This window comes from Hydra vulgaris, chromosome 13, assembly GCF_038396675.1.
Source record: "Hydra vulgaris chromosome 13, alternate assembly HydraT2T_AEP".
NCBI classification, from domain to species: domain Eukaryota; kingdom Metazoa; phylum Cnidaria; class Hydrozoa; order Anthoathecata; family Hydridae; genus Hydra; species Hydra vulgaris.
The window spans coordinates 30,653,130-30,672,500 of NC_088932.1; the positions used below are offsets into that span (position 1 = coordinate 30,653,130).

A 19,371-nucleotide genomic window follows, 5' to 3' on the forward strand; every position below is an offset into this window, starting at 1 on the left:
TGGACTGTATTGATATAATGAAACACTTGTTGTATTTCACTTATTGTATTGATGTTCTTTGATAAAACACTTTGATAAAACTCACTTCAATAAACTGTCTTGATAATACTGACTGATTGACTTCCATATACTGACTGAATTACATGTCGATTTACACGTCTCTTATATCGTAAAATGAACCTGTGTGAACCTGTTCTAAAAGATACTAGATGCTTCTTTTCGATGCTTCTGGAAGCTTCTGGATGCGTCTGGATGCTTCTGAATGGTTCTGGATATTTCTGGATGCTACTGGATGCTTCTTCTGGAAACTTCTGGAAGCTTTTGCATGCTTCTGGAAACTTCTGGATACTTCCTTTAATTATTAAAAACTTCCGTTTGATAAAGTCTTTAATATGTTATATACTTTTAAAATTTAAGTTAGACAATACATCCGCGTAGCCGAGTGGTTAGCACGCAAGGCTCATAGACAGGAAGTCCAGGTTCGATTCCTACCATTGGCTTTTTTTTTTTAATTTAATCTTTTCTGATTTTTCTAAAATACAAAGTAAAATGCTTTTGAATAAAGAAGTATGAAACTAAAATATCATTCAGCTATTTTAATTGTTATTTTTTTTTATTTTTACATTTATCTTATGAAGCGTTAGTATGTCATTGAGACAATAATAAGGGCCCACATCCTTTAGTGTACTTAGGGTGTGGGCCCAGATTAGGGGAAAAGATTTCTCCTCATTTCATTAAAAGGGAAGAGATAACCCTTACTGAAAGTGAAGTGGGAGAAGTTAGATTGGGCAGGGGAAAATAGCTCACTACATCTACAAATAGAAAAAGCAGTTGAATGTTTTTAGTTTAATATGTATATTTTTAATAATCTTTTTTGGTCAATTTTGTTTGAATATAAACAAATTTGTATGAGAAAAAATCCCAGTTTTGTTTCTTTTTTTTTAATACTAAGTTATGTTTATAAAAAAATTTTGTTGAAAAGATATACAGTCCATTTCTTTTTAAAATTTTAGTCAGCAAAATATTAAAATTTTAATATTTTGCATGTTCTGGTGATTTGCTGCTGTGACAGTGGTTATGATTATCCATGTCAAAATAACATTTTATTTTCAGTTAAGATTTTGTGAAAACAGTTGATAATTTTCATAATAATCATTGAATTAGGGGGTATCTAATAAGTATTTACAATAAATTTGCAAAGAAACTCAAAAATCAATTTTTTATGTGTCCTTATCTGTTCATGAAAACATTAATGTTTTTAATTCAAAGGATTGTATAAACAAAAACAATAAAAATAATATAATAAAAATAAACATTTTATTACAATCTTTTTAATTTTTTTTTTTTTTTTTTTTTTTTTTGTTTTGATAATTTTACCTTTATTATCTGGTAGATGGTAGAAGATGGTAGAGTTGTTTTTCATGTTTAACTACAAATAATATGATGACAAACATTTTAAATTTAGTTATTTTTTTATTTTTTTAGTTCTACTTTGACGTTCATTAGTTTACTTAGTTACATTAGTTTGGTGTTCTATTAACTATCATTAGTTTATTTTGTCTACTTTTAAAATATGGTTGTAACTTAGTAAACTTTAATTATTTAAAATTTACTATGTCAATCATTAGCTAATAGTTTAATAAAAAATTAGTTTGTTGCAATCAAGGTAAGACTATTTTTATTTCCTGGTCAAATTACAAAATTTGTTCGCACTGATAGGTATTATATTTTTGTTATTTTGTGCAATAACCAATTGTCTTTGCAATAAATTGTCAATTGTCTTTGCAATAAATGTCTTTTCTTTCAGATTATGATTAATTTTAAAAATGCTCAAAAAAAACATCAGCAACAGGTAAATTGGTTTGTAGTGTTAATATGTTATGTTTTTACTTTTATTATATAAATTCTTTTTTAAAGAGAGTGTGGATCCTGTAGAAAGTAAAATATGAGGAGAGGGAGGGGAGAGAAAATAATATGCCACATCTATAAGGAGTATTTTTGTAGTTGGTTAATCTACCAATTGTTAACTGTTGATGCAGATTTAGTTGAATTTTTCTTGAAAAAGTATACTTTTTTTATAAATATTGTTTTGCTATTAAAAATTTTAATAGCAAAATTTTGCTATTAAAATAAAAATTTTGCTATTAGAAAATAATATGCCACATCTATATTATTATATTATTATTATGTATAAATATATACTATGTATAGTAATTGTATATAATAAAACATTTTTAAAGATATTTAGTTTTAAAAAATATACTTTGCTTTTTTTATAATAAAAATTTGTATTGTTTTGTTAGTATATAAATTTTGTTTAAAAGGTTTACTTTGTTCCGTTTTCTTAACTTGTTATGTTTTTTTTAATTGTTAAAGAGTTTTAAAATTTTTTCTTTTTCTAAAAAAGAATGTTTTGCTAATTGTAAATAAATATACAAATTTACGTACTTTAGTTTTTAATAATTATTTAATAGCATTTTATTATTTTAGCAAAAGTGTAATAAATATAGAAAGGGAAGAACGGGACAGATTTACCAAGACCAAAACCCGGGTCAGACCAGCTAGTACTGAAATAAAGCAGCAAAACAAAAGTAACTTATCTACCTTATACTGGAATAAAAGCAGGAAAATCTATCAAGTCTTAGTGTATTTGTTATCTCTGAATTACACTAAGCATACTAATTTTTAAATATTTTACTAATTATCACCCAAATGTATAACTCACTGTTAACCATTAAATTATCAAATTACAACTTACTGTCAACCATTTAGCTAAAATGAGTTTATGTTACAAAAAAATTGAGTTTTGTCTTTTAATAAAAAAAACTTTTATTGACATTTTAAGACAACACTTTTTACGATCAAAAAATATCATACCTGCGCTTTGGGGAGCTCTAATAATTTACTGAACTTTTCTGATAAAATGCAATGAACCTTGTTGACCACACTACCCAGTCCATCACGAGAAACAAAAGAAAGATCTCTGTATGCCTAAATATATTTGTATGTTTCATTTTGTATTTTTAACTTATATTTATCATTTTAAAATATAGCAACATAGTTTGTACTTAAAATACCTTGGGAGCATTTATTTGATCAGTGAGTATAGTATACAACAATCCAAGATAGACATCCTCTTGCTCTTTTATTCCTTTGCAAACCTGGAAAAAAATCAATATTTATTAAAATAATTTTTTTTTCAAGAGTCGAGTTAAAAACATTTAATTACTCACAGCTTGAATGAGTGCATCATGGATCTCACGCTCTGAAAGTCCTATCACTAAAGATGACACAAAAGCATGGCTTTTTTCCAATCTCTAAACATTTAAAAGACGTAATAAAAAAACTAAAATTTTATACATTACTAGAAATATTTTAAAATTGATAGGAGACTCACTGCTTTAAATAAAGTTGTACAAATGTTTACATGTTTAAACTTTGTGCTCAATGCACCACTGTATTTATTTTGTGCAATTGATATTACTAACAAAAGGTTTTTTTATTTGTTATTCATAAAAAAAATCACCTGATGCTTTTATTCAATAATATACTGCTCACTTTGAGATACTGATATATTACAGAACATGTGATTGTTTGATCTTTTTTGACAGCGTTAAGAATGCAGTGATTTTTTACACTTAAAATTGAGAAAAAATACAGGTGTAGCTTTTTGCACCCCACTAAATTACAAAAAAAGTATTAACAAAAGTATTTTATATAGCCCATACACAACATTAAACATTAATTTTTTTACAATCAAAGTTTAATGCTATTTTCATATGCTGAAAAATTTTGTTTGAATTATTGTGTCTGTTATTTTAAAAACTCACATATTAAGAAACACTTTAAACCTTTTGTTGCCATTTTGATCAAACTTTTATTTGGCTTTACCTTAGCTTAGTTTAAAATTTTATTTAAAAAATTTGATAGCTTTAAAGGATTATTTACAATTGTCTCACTTGTGTGTAATTGTCCTGTCACATTAATGTGTAATGTAATTGTTCTATTGAGTAAACATGTGGTGTAATTGTTTTATCATGTAAATATGTGGCGTAGTTGTAAATATCTTTGATTTTCAACAAAATATCATTAAAAACATTTTTACTTTTCACTGCATTCCTAATAAAATGACACATTTAAGTTAATAATAGTAAGTTAAAAATAATACATAGAAAATTAGTTTGTTTATGCGACACAATGGTCGCAAAAAGTGACCAACGGAGCCGTCCAGTTACGTAGACCTGGGAGATGTGAAAATAAAAACAGATTGTAGATGGTGTCATTGAATAAAAAATAAAAATCATAAGAAAATATAAAATGTGTGGCAAGACTTTTGTGAAGTAGAAAAACGAAGAATATATGATAAGGGGGTATGGGGAGGAACAACTAACGCTCTAGTCACTCTGAGTGTTGAACATATGCAACAAAGAACAAATATTTGATATACTGATTTTAGAGACTGTTGATGTCTACAGGTGTGATGGTGTAGTGCATTAGTATGTACCGTTTGGTCGTCTTGTATGGTCTCGTTATGTTTTCGTTCACTTTCAAATCGGGTGAATAGAAAGCTAAACACACTCACTCCTTGCGCTTATGGGCTAGCACATCAGAGCCAGACGTAAGACCTACAGAATGGATTTCAATTGATCGAATGCACACATTAGTCACCATAGGCCACAAGCCATCGCTCTTAGTCAAAAGAGCTACTGCCCCGTGCTGGTGTGGAATGATGTGCTATGGAGTGAGATTTTAGATCCGAGCACATAGTCAGCGAGCGCTGATCCGACGTGCATTGTGGAGCTTCCGAATGAACGTGTGCGTGAGTGTTAGCGTAGCCATTAGGTTATTGAGCGCCGTAACCACATCCAGCGGGATAGCCTAATGTCCGTTTTGTCGTTGTAGTGTACATTGGAAGAAGTTGGGGCTCACCAGCCACAAAGAATAAATTTGTTTGTTTATGCGACACAATGGTCGCAAAAAGTGACCAATGGAGCCGTCCAGTCACGTAGATCTGGGAGATGTGAAAATAGAAGTAGATTGTAGATGATGTCATTGGGTGAGAATCATAAATGAATGTAAAGACTATTTTGTAGGAGGAAGAATACTAATAATAGTAAGTTAAAAATAATACATAGAAAATTAGGTTTATTACTTATTTTTCAAAATTTTTGTAACTATTTGTTAAAAAAATTACACTCCAATAAAAAAAAACAAAAAAATGAAAACAACTAGTTTTTTTTTTTTTTTTAAAAAACTTACATCTTCGAGTTCATCTTTGCCTTGCAAAAAATTTGTAAGGAATATTTTTGTTGGTTTTGGTTGCACTTCATCTGATTCTGATGCTTGTCTGTCTGCCATTATTAATATTTAAATTATTTTGGTATGCTATTTTTTTTCCATTCCACTTGTTTGTTTTTTAATTGTTTTTATTTGATTAAAACATATATTTAACTGTTTTTATTAAGTATAATATGAAAAAATATAAATAATAATTTAGAATGTTATGCATCTGCTTTCTAAATACAAAAAGTGGAACTAAAATTTTTTTTAAATTAAATTTTTTTAAAATTCAAATGAATAAAAAAGTAATTATAAAAATATGATAAAAAAATAACAAACTTTTTCAAAAAATACAAGCAGTAATTAGTATCAACTAATCACACTAGTATCAATTGAAAAAAGAATATACTGAAAAAACATTAAACACAAAACCAGTGGTCTAAAATGAGTTTAAAAATGTACACAACCCAACCTCTTGCGCTAAAAGTATTTAATCGAATCTCTTACATCATTAGCAACTTTCCTCTTGTATTAAAAGTATGTAACTTAACCTCTTTTATTAAACACATTAACAATTTATTTACTGTTGCCAATAAAAGAATTTTTGTGAAACTTTTTACTTCATCAATTTGACAGACTTTGTGTCAATGTATTTAATAAATAATTTTGTTTAACACATTATCTTTGAAAAAACAAAAATAAACATTATTACTAAAATAAAAATGTTAATTGTAATAGTAATAACAATTTATTAAATATAAAAACTATACATAACAACATTTTCAATGTTGTCTTTAAGAGAAAGTTAAGTCTAACATTTGATTAAAGACAACATTCCTGTCATAAAAGTGTTCTCCACAACATCTCAGAATCTAAGTTATAGAGACTTTTGGAAATCTTTAACATTTCCAAAGTTAACCCATTTGGGACAAAATTTTTTTTTGTAAATTTAATTTTCTATTAGAATCCACGTATGTGAACACAGGAAAAAATATATTTTTGCAAAACAAGAGCATTGATAATGTCTTTGGAGGATATAAATAAATGTTCTCATTTGGGAACCCAGGTCTTTATAGCAAGTAAATAAAATTAACAGAATTAGCAAAACATCAAATTATTTATTTGTTCCCATTTGGGAACGCTGGATCGATATGAGTTAAAGATTAACATTTTTGTAACACAATTAAAACACAATTACATTTAAAAAGACTAACGTTCTATTAAAGACAACATTCCTGTTATAAACTCATAAAAGTGTTCTTTAGAACATCTCAGAATCTGAGTTGTAGAAACTTTTGGAAAAAAGTAGTTCTCTTTAAGCTATTTAATAAGTACTTAATGGAATCTTATTCTATTAGTGAAGCAAGGAGTTCTGGACAAATGCTTTTGATTAAGCCCAGATCTCCATTTGAAGTTGCCATTTTCTTACTCATAATTCCATTCTCCATTTCCTACTCTTTATCTTTTTCTTTTTTTTTTTTAATAAATTTTAAGACTTTTAAAAATATTATTAAAAACCACAATTAACTCAGCACCACCTGTGTACCATTCTACTGACGTACTCATTGTATGAGCTTATTTTGTTGTGCCTTTTATTGTTGCTTTTTGTAATAGAAGTTTTAACTCATTTAAGTTTTAACTCAAATTAAGTCTCTGTAGTTTTTAATTCTTACTTCTTTCTCTATTTCTGATGTCAATTTACTGTTTTTACATTTTAAAAGATAAAAGTGAAATAGCATTTTGTAATTTTTTACTTTTAACTAAATCATTAGCAACTTAATTAACATATCAAGCTTTATACTCATCTCTTATATTGACTTATATTTCATAAATTAAAATAAAATTTGAGTATGAAAAAATTAAATATAACAATGCAAATGCAAATGAAAATGTGAAAAATCTAAAATAAAATAAAAACTTAATATTGTTTCATCAAAACTATGTGTGTCTGTGTGCCACTGTGTATGTGTGTGCAGCTGTGTTTGTGTGTCTGTGCATCAAAACTATGTGTGTCTATGTGCCACTGTGTATGTATGTGCAGCTGTGTTTGTGTGTCTGTGCATCAAAACTATGTGTGTCAGTGTGCCACTGTGTATGTGTGTGCAGCTGTGTTTGTGTGTCTGTGCTCGTTTGTGTACGCAGATTTAAATAAATAAAATAATAGATTTTATAATTTACAGGTATTTGAATTTATTATATTATACTTTTTTTTTTTTTGACAAAATCAACAACAAGTCAAATTAAACAAAAGAGAAAAAGAACTCTATTATATATTTACAATTTAATCTCACAAAACGAAATAAAAATATAAAAACAAGATTATTAAAATATAAGTTACAGCATCTTTTATAGTTTTTTCAAAAAACTTATATTTTAAAATACAATAAAATATAACTAATAAGAAATAATTGTTAATCATTTAACTATTAATCAATGTGACACAATTTTAAAATATTCTAAAGCGCATTAGAAAAAAACAATTTAAGGTTGTGCAAAAGTTTTTTTATAGAAATGAAATTGTCAGACTCAAGCATTTTGAAATCTCGTATTGTTATATTTTTTAAATCAAACTACTTTTGTTTTGTCGAATATCAGAAAGGAAAAAAAAAATTATTTAATTGTTTTTCAACCATTCACTCACTAATATATAAAAACGTGTGTGTAATATATGTTTATGCATCATTTTCTAGAACACTTTTTGTATTTTTTTGTACATAATTATCAAACAGTTCTTTAGCTCAAAAACCCATCTTGCTTAAGAGGAAAAATATTGTTACTTGAAAGATATGAAGCATTGTTTATATCGATTTTTCGACTAACTGAAACAAAAAGCAACAAAATATATTGTTAAACTATTATAAATTGCTATTGCGTTCAAAAATAATTTTTTTCTTTAATAGTTTTCAAAAATTAATAAATAATAAAACAACTTATTTTTTTAATTACATTTCAAAAAAAAATATTCTTATTAAAAAACAATCAAGTGTTACAAAAAAAATGTGGAAACTGGTTTTAAAATTTACAGAAATAGTAAAATATTATAACTTTATGTTACACCTGAAAACAACTGCTGGCTTTTCTTCAATTGACGTAATAATGTAGATCGACAAGAGCCTGACATGACATGCATTTCAAAATCATGGCGCTGAAGCTGAAAAATACAAATTTATATTAAAAAAAAATTTTATTCATACTTTTAATTTATGATTTTGTTGCTGTTATTGTTTTTTATGTTTTCTATTATCTTTTCTATTTCTATATGATTTAAAGATATAGATGTGAAACTATTCTACTACAATAATTCCCTCAAAATTGAAAGAGCATTAAATTAATTAAAGAAAACTTGCATGCAATTTTTTATTAAAAACTAATGAGAAATAGGAAGAAATTGAGAACTAGTGTCAAAGAAGAATTGATTTAAAATGATTTAAATTTGGGTTAAAATCTGGGTAGAGATTAAAAACAATTTATAGACACTAGTAATATCAGTGGTTTATTTGACACCAGTAGTATCAGTGACATTAGATCATTAAGTTTTATATGATTTCTAGTAATGAAAAGTAATATTAGAATAAGTGAATAATAAAAAAATAAAAAAAAAGTGAGAAAATATATTTAAGACCATATAACTATATACTTAAGACCATATAAAAATTTAGACCATATAGATATTTTTAGGAACAACATCAAAAAGTGAGCAGCCATTAGAATGTAGGTGATAGGGCTTCATAAGAAATAATAATAGAAAAATGTGAATATTACATACCAGAGTTGCTATGTAAATATCAATATCATGAAATTACCTAATTCCAACATTAAGCACATTAAGTCATTTATATTCAAAATAAAAAACATTTAAATTTATATTTAGCAAGCAAAAAATGTATTAACAAATTTTATAAAAAACAAATTAAGCTTACAGTTGATATAAGTTCTGGGTATTTTTTAGAAAGAGAATTCATAAAACTGCTGTTGCAAAGAAGTAAATGTAACTCCTGGAATGATTTCTGAACAGGAGCAACTTCCCATAAAAGATATGTTGCTTTGGCAATCAGATCAGAACACCAAATTATTAAAAGCTATATAAAAATTATTTAAAATATAAATTTTATTATTTTGTTAAATACGTAATATTTGATATCTATATAAACAATCAAAAAAAAAAAAAAACACCGAACAAAACATAATGTTAAAAAGCTTCTTTTTTTTTAATATTAGGGAACCTATAAATGTTCAATAGCTTTGATGAGGCTCAAAAAAAGTTATTAAAATTAGGTAAAAAAATTATTTACATTGTACACAAACATTAAAAATGAAAAAAGAGTAATTTGGGTGGCTTTGAAAATTTTCTTTCATACATAGATACATACACAAAAGGTGTTAACCTTGTGTGTGTATATATATATATATATATATATATATATATATATATATATATATATATATATATATATATATATATTAATTTGGTTATTTAGGTGCCCCAAGAAGACCTAACGGTCTTGTTACAGAGCACCACAGAAGTACATTTAACTAGTGCATTTAACTAGTTCACGCCTCCTTACCGTGACACGAAAATATGTCCAGAGTTCATTTTGAACCTGGATCTCCTGCTTATAAAGCAAGCGGTCTAACTACTGCGCCACGGCTGATATATATGTTCATATTACATGTTTAAATATGTTTATTGTTTTGTATCGTGTCTTACAATATCCTCAACAAAAAGCAAAAAAAGCAAATTTAAATCAATAGCTCAATAGCTTTCAGAAAAGCAACTATGCATGTTTTAAACAACTCAAATTATGAACTCATTTATTCAGGCAACAAATTGGTTTAAAACAAAAAAACAACTAAGTGATCATTAAGAAAGTTTTGTTACTTAATACTACCTAATCCTATGTACAAGATAATGATTCTTAAAACTATTAGCTCTAAAGATTGGCACTTGTTGTGTAAAGGAAAAGGTTATATTCTGTACACAAATAAAAATTTAGTAAACGTTTACAAACAAAAATTGTAGAAACAGGGCTTGAATAAAAAGAGACCACCATAAATATATAGAAAAAGTAAAACTTTTTTTTTCTCAGCTGGTGATTTTCTTATTAAACACTTTATTTTTTCTAATGGGTCTTTTCTTTATGAAAGAAAAGACCCATTAGAAAGCTAATAAGAGCTAACAGATGAAAATATAATTTTTGTTAAATAACTATCATTTGTTTTGGGTAATTCAAAGTAATATGAAAAAATAATAATTTTTTCATATTTAGATAATATTTCTTATTAAATGAAATAATTGTCTGTTATTTAGTCTGCCACTATTTTATAATTTAATTATTAATATATTAATAATAATAAATTTAATTTATAATTTTATACCAATTTCAACACTTATAAACAAAAACTGTTACATCTTTTTGACGTTGAATTATATCTAACTTTCAAGATTATTAAATAAATTTAATCAAAAGTAAATAACTAAAAAACTTTATTTATTAATTGGACTTTAAAAGAAAGGTTAAAAATCAAGTTAAAAATCAAAAACAAGTTAAAAATCATTTCATTCAAAAAAAATTCAAATCATTCTTAAAAAATCATTAACATTTAATTAATTTTTTTTTTTTTTTCTGACTTCAAAGTCAGAAAAAAAATATTTTGATTAGTAACTATGTTTTTTTCACCAATCACAAATATTTTGGTATTTTTTATCATTCTGTATTTGCGCTTTTTTTATACTGTACACTAAAGATTTGGTCTCGAAACTATTTTTATTCCAATAATCAAAAACATTTAGTTAACTTAATAAATTCAATTTAATATGATTTTTTATTTTTAAGTTTACCTTGCAATTCTTTGCAATCAAAATTGATTGACCAGAATTAATTGGAAGATCAAAACATCATTTTTTTTTTTAAAAGTAGATAACATTGATCATTGATAGGCCATTATTTCCAGCGCTGAATTTAGATAGTGTTTTGTAACCCGCTTGTTATTGGTGAGGAAACAGTTATTTCATCTGCCACTGATTTCATTTCAATGAAATTAAATTGAAAGCTTCTTATGGTTTCATGTTTAATGCTTCTTACGCTTTCATGCTTAATGTAAACTTGTAAAATCAGTTTATAACCTTTGAACACAGCTAAACAAGCTTGATTGTATGCAGTTAAAGGAGTTGCACTTCGATACGCTGTAACAATGATTTCTCTTTCTCTGTAAATTTTAAAACATTCTCCCAGCAAATGCATGGATTTAAAAAACTTCTGTAGATAAAGTAAAAACATATCTGCCTCTATAATAGTAGAAAAGTCCTTCAAAATGTGTTTAAAACACAATGCAAGTTTATGACTTGTACTCCCAACCAAAACACACAGTAACATAGCATTCTCAATGTAGGCTTATAAAACTCACAACAATGTAGGTTTACACTAGAATTTCAGAAGACATAAAAAGTTGAAGGTATGAGTATGTATGAGCCAGGAAAACATGAAGTTGGGAGAGAGTTTCAAAGCATTGAAGTGCAGGGAAAAAAACTAGATGAACAAAAGTTGATGAAGAATAAATGTTAAAACTAGATAAATAAAAGCTTTTAGAGCATGCAGGAACAGATACAATAAAAGGATGCAACTTTGCTGAATGACGAGTAGTGTAAGAACTGATGGAACAAGAGATAATAGCTCCTTTGAGCAGTGTCTATGATAGTATTTGTAGAAAAGAGAAAGATATGCAACCTTATGGCAATGTGGCAGTGGCTCAAGCTTGGCAGATAAAGCAGGTCCAACTGTATTTACAATGCATTTTTGGACCTTGTTAATAAGAGAAAGAGGATCATTAGAAGAACCAGTCTAAATATAACAACAGTGTTCCGTAGAGGGACGAATGAGAGATTTGTAGAGGTATGGAATTGAATCAAGAGTAAAATAATAGCAAGCACAATAAAGAGAAGCAACCTCAGCAGATGCTAACTTTGCAATCAATTGTATATATGATTTCTATGAGATCAGTAGTGACCAAGAATATACCAATAAACCAAGAAGAAATAAAGAAGAATAAACCAAGAAGAATAAACCAAGAAGAAATAAAGAGAAGGACTCAGTGAGAGGGTTGCCACTTATTAATACAGGAATGGTGACAATACTGCGATAGTTGTTTGTAATAAATAAACAAGTTTTGTTGGAGTTACTAAGTCCTTCAGTATGTTGCTAGAAAATAGGCACATTCCTGGTTTTCAAATCAAATGTTTAACCTTGAACCCTAGATCAGCAATTATGCTTTTTGCTTAACCTTATAGCATACAGCTTTTTTCATAAAAAGAAGAAAAAAACAAAGAATAATGAAAAAAATGATATATGTCCTAGCCCAAGCCTTTAGTCGATGTAGTGGCACTTCTTTCCAGCAGTAGGTTATAAGATGTTGTATGTATGTATATACAAATAAAGAGTTTATTTTCAAAACCTGGTATGAGCATTTTTTTTTTTATGTGTCACTTTGAATATTATTTAATTTTAAAAAAATATTTGCGCATAAAAATGTAATTTACTAACATTTTTTAGTTTATTTATAATTAATAACTTTATAAAGTTATTTTTTTAAATATGTAATTATTTGTTATTATTAGTTATTTGTTGTTTTTTTTCAAAACTTTTTGTTTATGTTGGCACATGGTAACAATATTTCTCATATTGCATTTTAAAAATATACTCTTAAAACATCTTTTCAGTACATATATCAACTTCAATATGGGCAGGTACATATATCTATTTCAGTTTGAACAGGTACTTTCTAAATTTGAATTTATTGCATCAAAAACAAAATCCATTTTCTTATTCTTTTATTCTTAATTTTCTTAAAAATGGATTTAAAATATAAAATTGGATTTAAAACTTAAAGAGATATTTAAAACTTAAAGTTTGATTTAAAACTTAAAGTAGGATATAAAAATTAAAGTTTTAATTTAAAACTTAAACTGTGCAAAATAAATTGAAACTGCGCCAACCAAAATCAGTGTGTATTTGCGTGAGTGTGTATCTAGTTTCAATTTAAGGACTTTGCACCCCTGCATTAAAAATACTAATTTTAAAGTATATACCTCCTCTATTGTAGATTCATCAGATTTGGGCAAAATTTCAATATTGGAAACAATTTCCTTGTGTGCATTTTCCAACATAGCAGCTATTTTATATGCTTCTTGTTCAATATTTAAAGAACTCAGCTTTTTAGAATTAGTCTGGAACTCAGTAACACTTATAAAAGATTGAAACACAGATTTGCACATTGTCACAAGTTGGTTTCTATAAATTATATAATAGCATTATATATACTACATATATATATATATATATATATACTACATATATATATATATATATATATATATATATATATATATATATATATATATACATACATATATATATATATATATATATATATATATATATATATATATATATATATATATATATATATAAATATATATATATATATATATATATACATATATAGATATTATACATATATAATATCTCTTTAAATAAAGTTTATTGCTTACTTTTCTGGACTTATAATTTCATTGAAAGATTCAACTTGTTTATTTAATTCAACTTGATCAACAATACCAGATTTTTTTATTAACAAATATTGCTTAAACAATGATCCCCACCATGCATAAAAAGATGTCAAATGAATGTACGCTGAATCCATTTGTTCACTTACAGGACCAACACCTAAATCTTCTAAAAATGAAAGCGCTCTTTGATGAAGTTCAATTTTTCCTTCATTTGGATACCAAGTTACAGGTAAAACAATTCTTTTTAATGCCTTTGTAAGCAGAAATTCCTGAAACTGTGCATATACTAACTGAAGAAGATTTGCTGAAATTTAATTAGGATAGAATGTTTGTAAAATTAAGTTAAAATATTAAAATAGAAATTGCAAAAAAAAAAGCGAAGTGCTAACCTTCATCAACCTCTACATTATCTAAACGAAATTAAAAAAAAATTTAAACACAGTTTATAAACTAAAGAAATATCAACAGGGTTTGAATTAAGCATATCAAGATTGCAAACCATGATTGAATTAGCATCTTCACAACTTTCTTAATTTTTTTGTTTTTTTTGTTTCTCAATGTGTTTTTTTTCTTTTGGTGCAGGGTTAGGGTCAAATACGAGGGTGGTCTGAAAAGTTTCCGACCTCAACATGAAGATGGCAGCACTCGTAAATAAAAACAAGTGAATTTTGTTTGTTCATATGTTGATAGCTATTCACCAAAGTTTCAGCCATTTTGAATGAGCAGTTGTTATGTAACAGTCGTTTGAGTGAGTTGATGTGAGTAATTTTGTGAAAATGGACAAAATCGAGTATCGAGCTGTCATAAAATATTTGTTTTTGAAAGGAAATAGGCCTAAGAAAATCAAAGATGAGTTAGACTCTGTGTACGGGGACTCTTCACCGTCATTTACCACTGTAAAATTTTGGGCAGCTGAATTTAAACGTGGCTGTAAGAGCTTGGGAGACGAGAAACGTTAAAAACCTACAACTACCAATGAAAACATCGCCAAAGTTCACCAAATGGTGCTAGACGATCGTCGAATTAAAATGAGAGAGATAGCAGAGGTTATGAACATATCAAAAGAACATATTTGTCATATATTACATGAAAATTTAGGCATGAGAAAGCTGTCCGCGCGTTGCTCACGTTGCGTTTGCTCACGTTGGATCAAAAACGTGTTCAAATGAATATTTCCAATGCTATGTTGGCGCTGTTTAGCTGCAATAAATCTGAGTTTTGGCGACGATTAATTACTGTAGATGAAACTTGTATACACCATTATACGCCCAAAACAAAAAAACAGTCCAAACAGTAGGTTGCAAATGGGGAACTGGCTCCAAAAAAAGAAAAAACTGTTTTTTCGGCTGGAAAAGTGATGGCAACTGTTTTTTGAGATAGTCGTGGAGTTATTTTAACCAATTATCTTCAAAAAAGAAAACCATTACAGGAGCATACTACGCATCATTGCTTGACAAGCTTAAAGAAACAACTTGCAGAAAAACGGCTATATTTGCAGAAAAAGAAAATCCTGTTTCACCAGGACAACGCACTGTCTTACACCTCAGCCATTGCCATAGCGAAAATCATTGAATTACAGTTTGAACTGCTTGACCATCCGCCTTACTCACCAGATCTGGCCCCAAGCAACTTCTTTTTGTTCCCTCATTTAAAAATTGCACTCGGAGGTCAGAAATTTTTATCAAATGAAGAGGCAATCACCTTCGTGAACAATTATATTGCAGAGAAAATTGCTGGGAAAAGTGTGTAGAGTTACAAGGAGATTATGTTGAAAAATAAAAAATAAAATTTCGAAAAAATGTCTTTTATCTTTGTTAGGTTGGAAACTCTTCAGACCACTCTCGTACATTTAATGAAATATAAATACAACTACATCAATTTTCAAATTCCGAATACAAATATTTGTATTTTAGGTTTAGAAAAAATAAAAAGGTTTTTCAATACAATAATAGAATGATATACTAAATAGAAGAATGAAAAATGAAGAATGAAAATCAAAAGTCTTTTAACAAATATACTTTAAAAACAAGTTTTTAACTTATTTTAGTATTAAAAATGAAAAAATAAAACAAATCTCTTGGTTTTTTTCAAAAAAAATGGCAGTTGATGTAATTTATTTTTAACAGTAAACTTAGTTTATTAAAAATACATTTCAATTAAATGCAAACCTTTAAGAAATTTTTAAATCAAATACAATATGAATACAAAAACGCCAATTTAGCCTATTATTACCAAATATAAATATGTATTTGACTCCAACTCTGTTCTTGTGATATAATTTAATAATATATATAGAATATTTCTTCAAGGTTTAATGTAAAATTTAATATATTAAAAGGTATTAACTTTAAAAATATATAAAATCTAGTAGTAGAAATATTAATATTAAAGCATTTGGAGAGAAAAGATTAGGATTTTTTATTCATATTTTCAAATTTTTATTTATAGCAAGATCGAGATTTAAGTTTTTTTTTTAATTTGCAAATCTTCATTAACAATCTTTTATAAACAAAATCTATCTTAGACAAAAATTTTAAAAGACTAAAATTGCAAATTTGTTGCAAAATTTTATTGCTTTTTTATAATAATTTTAAGGAGAATCGAACAGAATACTGCAACTTGTAATTTGCGAAAATTGCAGTGACATCTAGAATGGCATCTTAAATTCAAATAGTAACATCAAATTTACAACATAGAGGAAGTGAGGAAGAAAACATTTTTGTTTTAAAGTGTATTTTATTTTAATCTTATTCAAAAAAATTTAAATTATTATAATAAAAGTTTTTAAAATAAACATAATTTTGTCTAATTTCATTTTATTTTAATTTAATTTAAATGCATTAGTCAGTCATCTTAAGTTAAATAATTTTTTCATTTTGTGAAGTTGTTTTACTTTTTGTTTCTTGAAAATTTTTAATAAAACATAACAATTCTTGATGAGCTGCAAAAATTTGCGTTAAATATAAAAATTTAATTATAATTCATTAAAAGAGTGAAATAAATACCAAATAAATTATTCTGCTTAAAAATTTTTCTGTTCAAAAATAAATAAAAATTTAAATTTTTCATGTTTAATAATCACTTCTAAATTTTATTTAAAAAAATCTTATTAAAGAAAATTTATCTCTCACATTCTTTTATTAAAAAACATACTGAAAGAATGAATTATGAATGAACAAACTACAATTAAGTTTTTAGGAATAATTTAAATGTTTAGGAATAATTTAATTTAAACCAAAAATTTAGAGAGCTGGAATCTAACATGCATAATAAAGCAATTTCAATCTTGCACTTCTAATTGTATTTATTTTTGCGCAAATGTTTACAATTACAAAATGTCTTTTAAAACATGTTTTTGTACCTAAAATACAATTCCTCCCATTTAAAAAAGTTTTCATAGCTTTAAATCCCACATAACAAAACAGGAGGCAATGTGGGTGAGGGAAGACAAAGAAAAAAAAATTTTGCAAAATTTTTTTTGCAATTAGATTTTTTTAAAATTAATTGAGCCCTAACCTGGTAATGTTTTCTTTAAATTTTCCAGAAGATTGAATTCTGATGAACCTAAGGTTTTAAGGTTTTGGCTCGGATTAAAAAAAAAAATTTTTAATTTATTTGAATCTATTATAAAACTGAACTTTTACACTTTAAAAGCACACTTCTATCTTAGTATATGCTTAACTCCTACAAGTAGAGGTAGTTATAACATCCTAGTCCTTGATTTTTAATTTTAACTATTAAATCAAAAAAAAATTCTTTTTTCAAATCCATGCTTTATGCAAGCAGAATTCTATTGGGCCTAGAAATTCTTTTTTTGTTATCTTTTGTAGAAGGAAAAATTACTGTTACGTTTTTAAATTTTTTTTTTATTAATTCAGTGTTCTTATGGGGAAATACAAATTAAATTTTTGTTAACTTAATTAACATTTTTTGGTCAAATTTTTCCATTTCCTTGTATTGTCATCGAAAATGATTAAGTGTGCTTTAGATTTACAAATATGTTGTATAATACAATTAATAGTAATTAATACATAATATTATTTATATTATGTAATAAAAAAATTAAAAAATATAAATATACATATGGACCTTTTATAAAGGTATATATGTATAATTTATGAGGTATATATATGTGCAATTTAAGAGGTATATATGTATATTTATGAGGTATATATGTATAAAAGCTATTAATATATATATAATATCTCTTAGGTTTTACTTGTACCTGCTATAATTTATGTTACATTTTAATTTTTTTTTTACTTTGTGCCTTTTATTGTTTACTTTGCATATTTTTTTGTTTAGTCATATTTATATAGATAGAGTTTTAAAGCTAAAAGATTTTGAAAGAAACATTAAAAACTTTTATTCCTTTTATTTATACTTTTTTATAGTAATATCCTTATACTTTTGTAATATTCCACACACTGTGTGTAACTTAAATATTCATATCCTGATTTATTTTTTATTAACTATTGTTTAGTTTAAAATAAATTAAAAATGTTTCTGCTGCTTAGAATGTCTGCAACGAAGCACACAAGTTTAATCGCTTTTAAAAAATAATTTAAGAATTCCATATGTCTATATAATTATCAAATAGTACTAATAATTTTCCAATGATGAAATTCAAACTAAATTTAACTTAACAACAACAACAACAAAATAAAATCAAGAAATACTAAAACTGTTAACAGTTATTTAGTTAACTTAACAGGGTAATGTTAACCATTGTATAATGTTATTAAGTTATCAGTTCAATAGTTTATAGGCTAAGTATATAACAGGATATTTTTTTTTTAATAAAATAATATTTTCACTCATTTAAAAAAGTACCTTTAACATTATTTAACAAAGTAGTATGATTAATATTCCATAAACTACTTGTGAAAAAACCATAACCACGACTTTCAAAAATCCAATCAACTGCAAAAACATGTTCACTTTTACTAGCCAGTGAAACGTGGTGTGCACAACCAATAAAGTAATACTGCATGTTAAAAAACACAGTTTTATCCAAAACTTATTTGTATTACAAAATAACAAAAATTTAATTAAAGTTTTGTTAAATACCTGAAGTAGATAAGAAAACCAACGAACTTTTTCCCTCATATGTATCACCGCTGTTGTGTATGTAGTACACAATAACTCCTCATCACCAGAGCCTTCTGCAGCATATATTGCATTCATAATATAACACGCAACTTCTAAATATGAACTGCTTTTATCTAAAAAAAATGTTTTTATCTCGTTGTTATATTATTATAAATAAAAATCATTTATTTTAATAAATTAGTTGATAAGATATATGCATAGACATTTGTAAATCATTAACTTTTTATTTGATCAATTAAAAAAACATTTGATACTATATTATAATTTTACACTTGTTAGTATAATAGAATTTATGTGACAAATTTTTGTTTTGTCCTTGGGTTGAAACCGTGTTCTTCTTACCCATTTTGCTAAAACAAATAGAAATTAGCTGTTATTACTTTATGTTCCACAAAAATTTTGCTTCTGCAAACAAA

The 19,371-nt window shown here is 26.2% G+C and overlaps 2 protein-coding genes across 2 annotated transcripts in view; both read right to left on the minus strand.

The window, feature by feature from the left end:
- LOC100198887 (integrator complex subunit 3) overlaps positions 1 to 5,545 on the minus strand; it is a 51,599-nt gene extending 46,054 nt beyond the window's left edge. Inside the window, exons 1-4 of the mRNA XM_065816410.1 lie at positions 5,260 to 5,545; positions 3,234 to 3,317; positions 3,078 to 3,161; positions 2,878 to 2,991 (exon numbers count right to left, since the gene is read on the minus strand). Of these exons, the coding sequence (XP_065672482.1) occupies positions 2,878 to 2,991; positions 3,078 to 3,161; positions 3,234 to 3,317; positions 5,260 to 5,358 (381 nt within the window). The 5' untranslated portion in view covers positions 5,359 to 5,545. The remainder of the gene's footprint in view (positions 1 to 2,877; positions 2,992 to 3,077; positions 3,162 to 3,233; positions 3,318 to 5,259) is intronic.
- Positions 5,546 to 7,520: 1,975 nt separating this feature from the next.
- The window catches only part of LOC100200726 (uncharacterized), a 30,688-nt gene continuing 18,837 nt past the window's right edge, over positions 7,521 to 19,371 (minus strand). The window contains exons 8-15 of the mRNA XM_065816411.1: positions 18,914 to 19,068; positions 18,677 to 18,830; positions 14,233 to 14,253; positions 13,826 to 14,147; positions 13,364 to 13,565; positions 9,201 to 9,359; positions 8,338 to 8,431; positions 7,521 to 8,099 (exon numbers count right to left, since the gene is read on the minus strand). Of these exons, the coding sequence (XP_065672483.1) occupies positions 8,014 to 8,099; positions 8,338 to 8,431; positions 9,201 to 9,359; positions 13,364 to 13,565; positions 13,826 to 14,147; positions 14,233 to 14,253; positions 18,677 to 18,830; positions 18,914 to 19,068 (1,193 nt within the window). The 3' untranslated portion in view covers positions 7,521 to 8,013. The remainder of the gene's footprint in view (positions 8,100 to 8,337; positions 8,432 to 9,200; positions 9,360 to 13,363; positions 13,566 to 13,825; positions 14,148 to 14,232; positions 14,254 to 18,676; positions 18,831 to 18,913; positions 19,069 to 19,371) is intronic.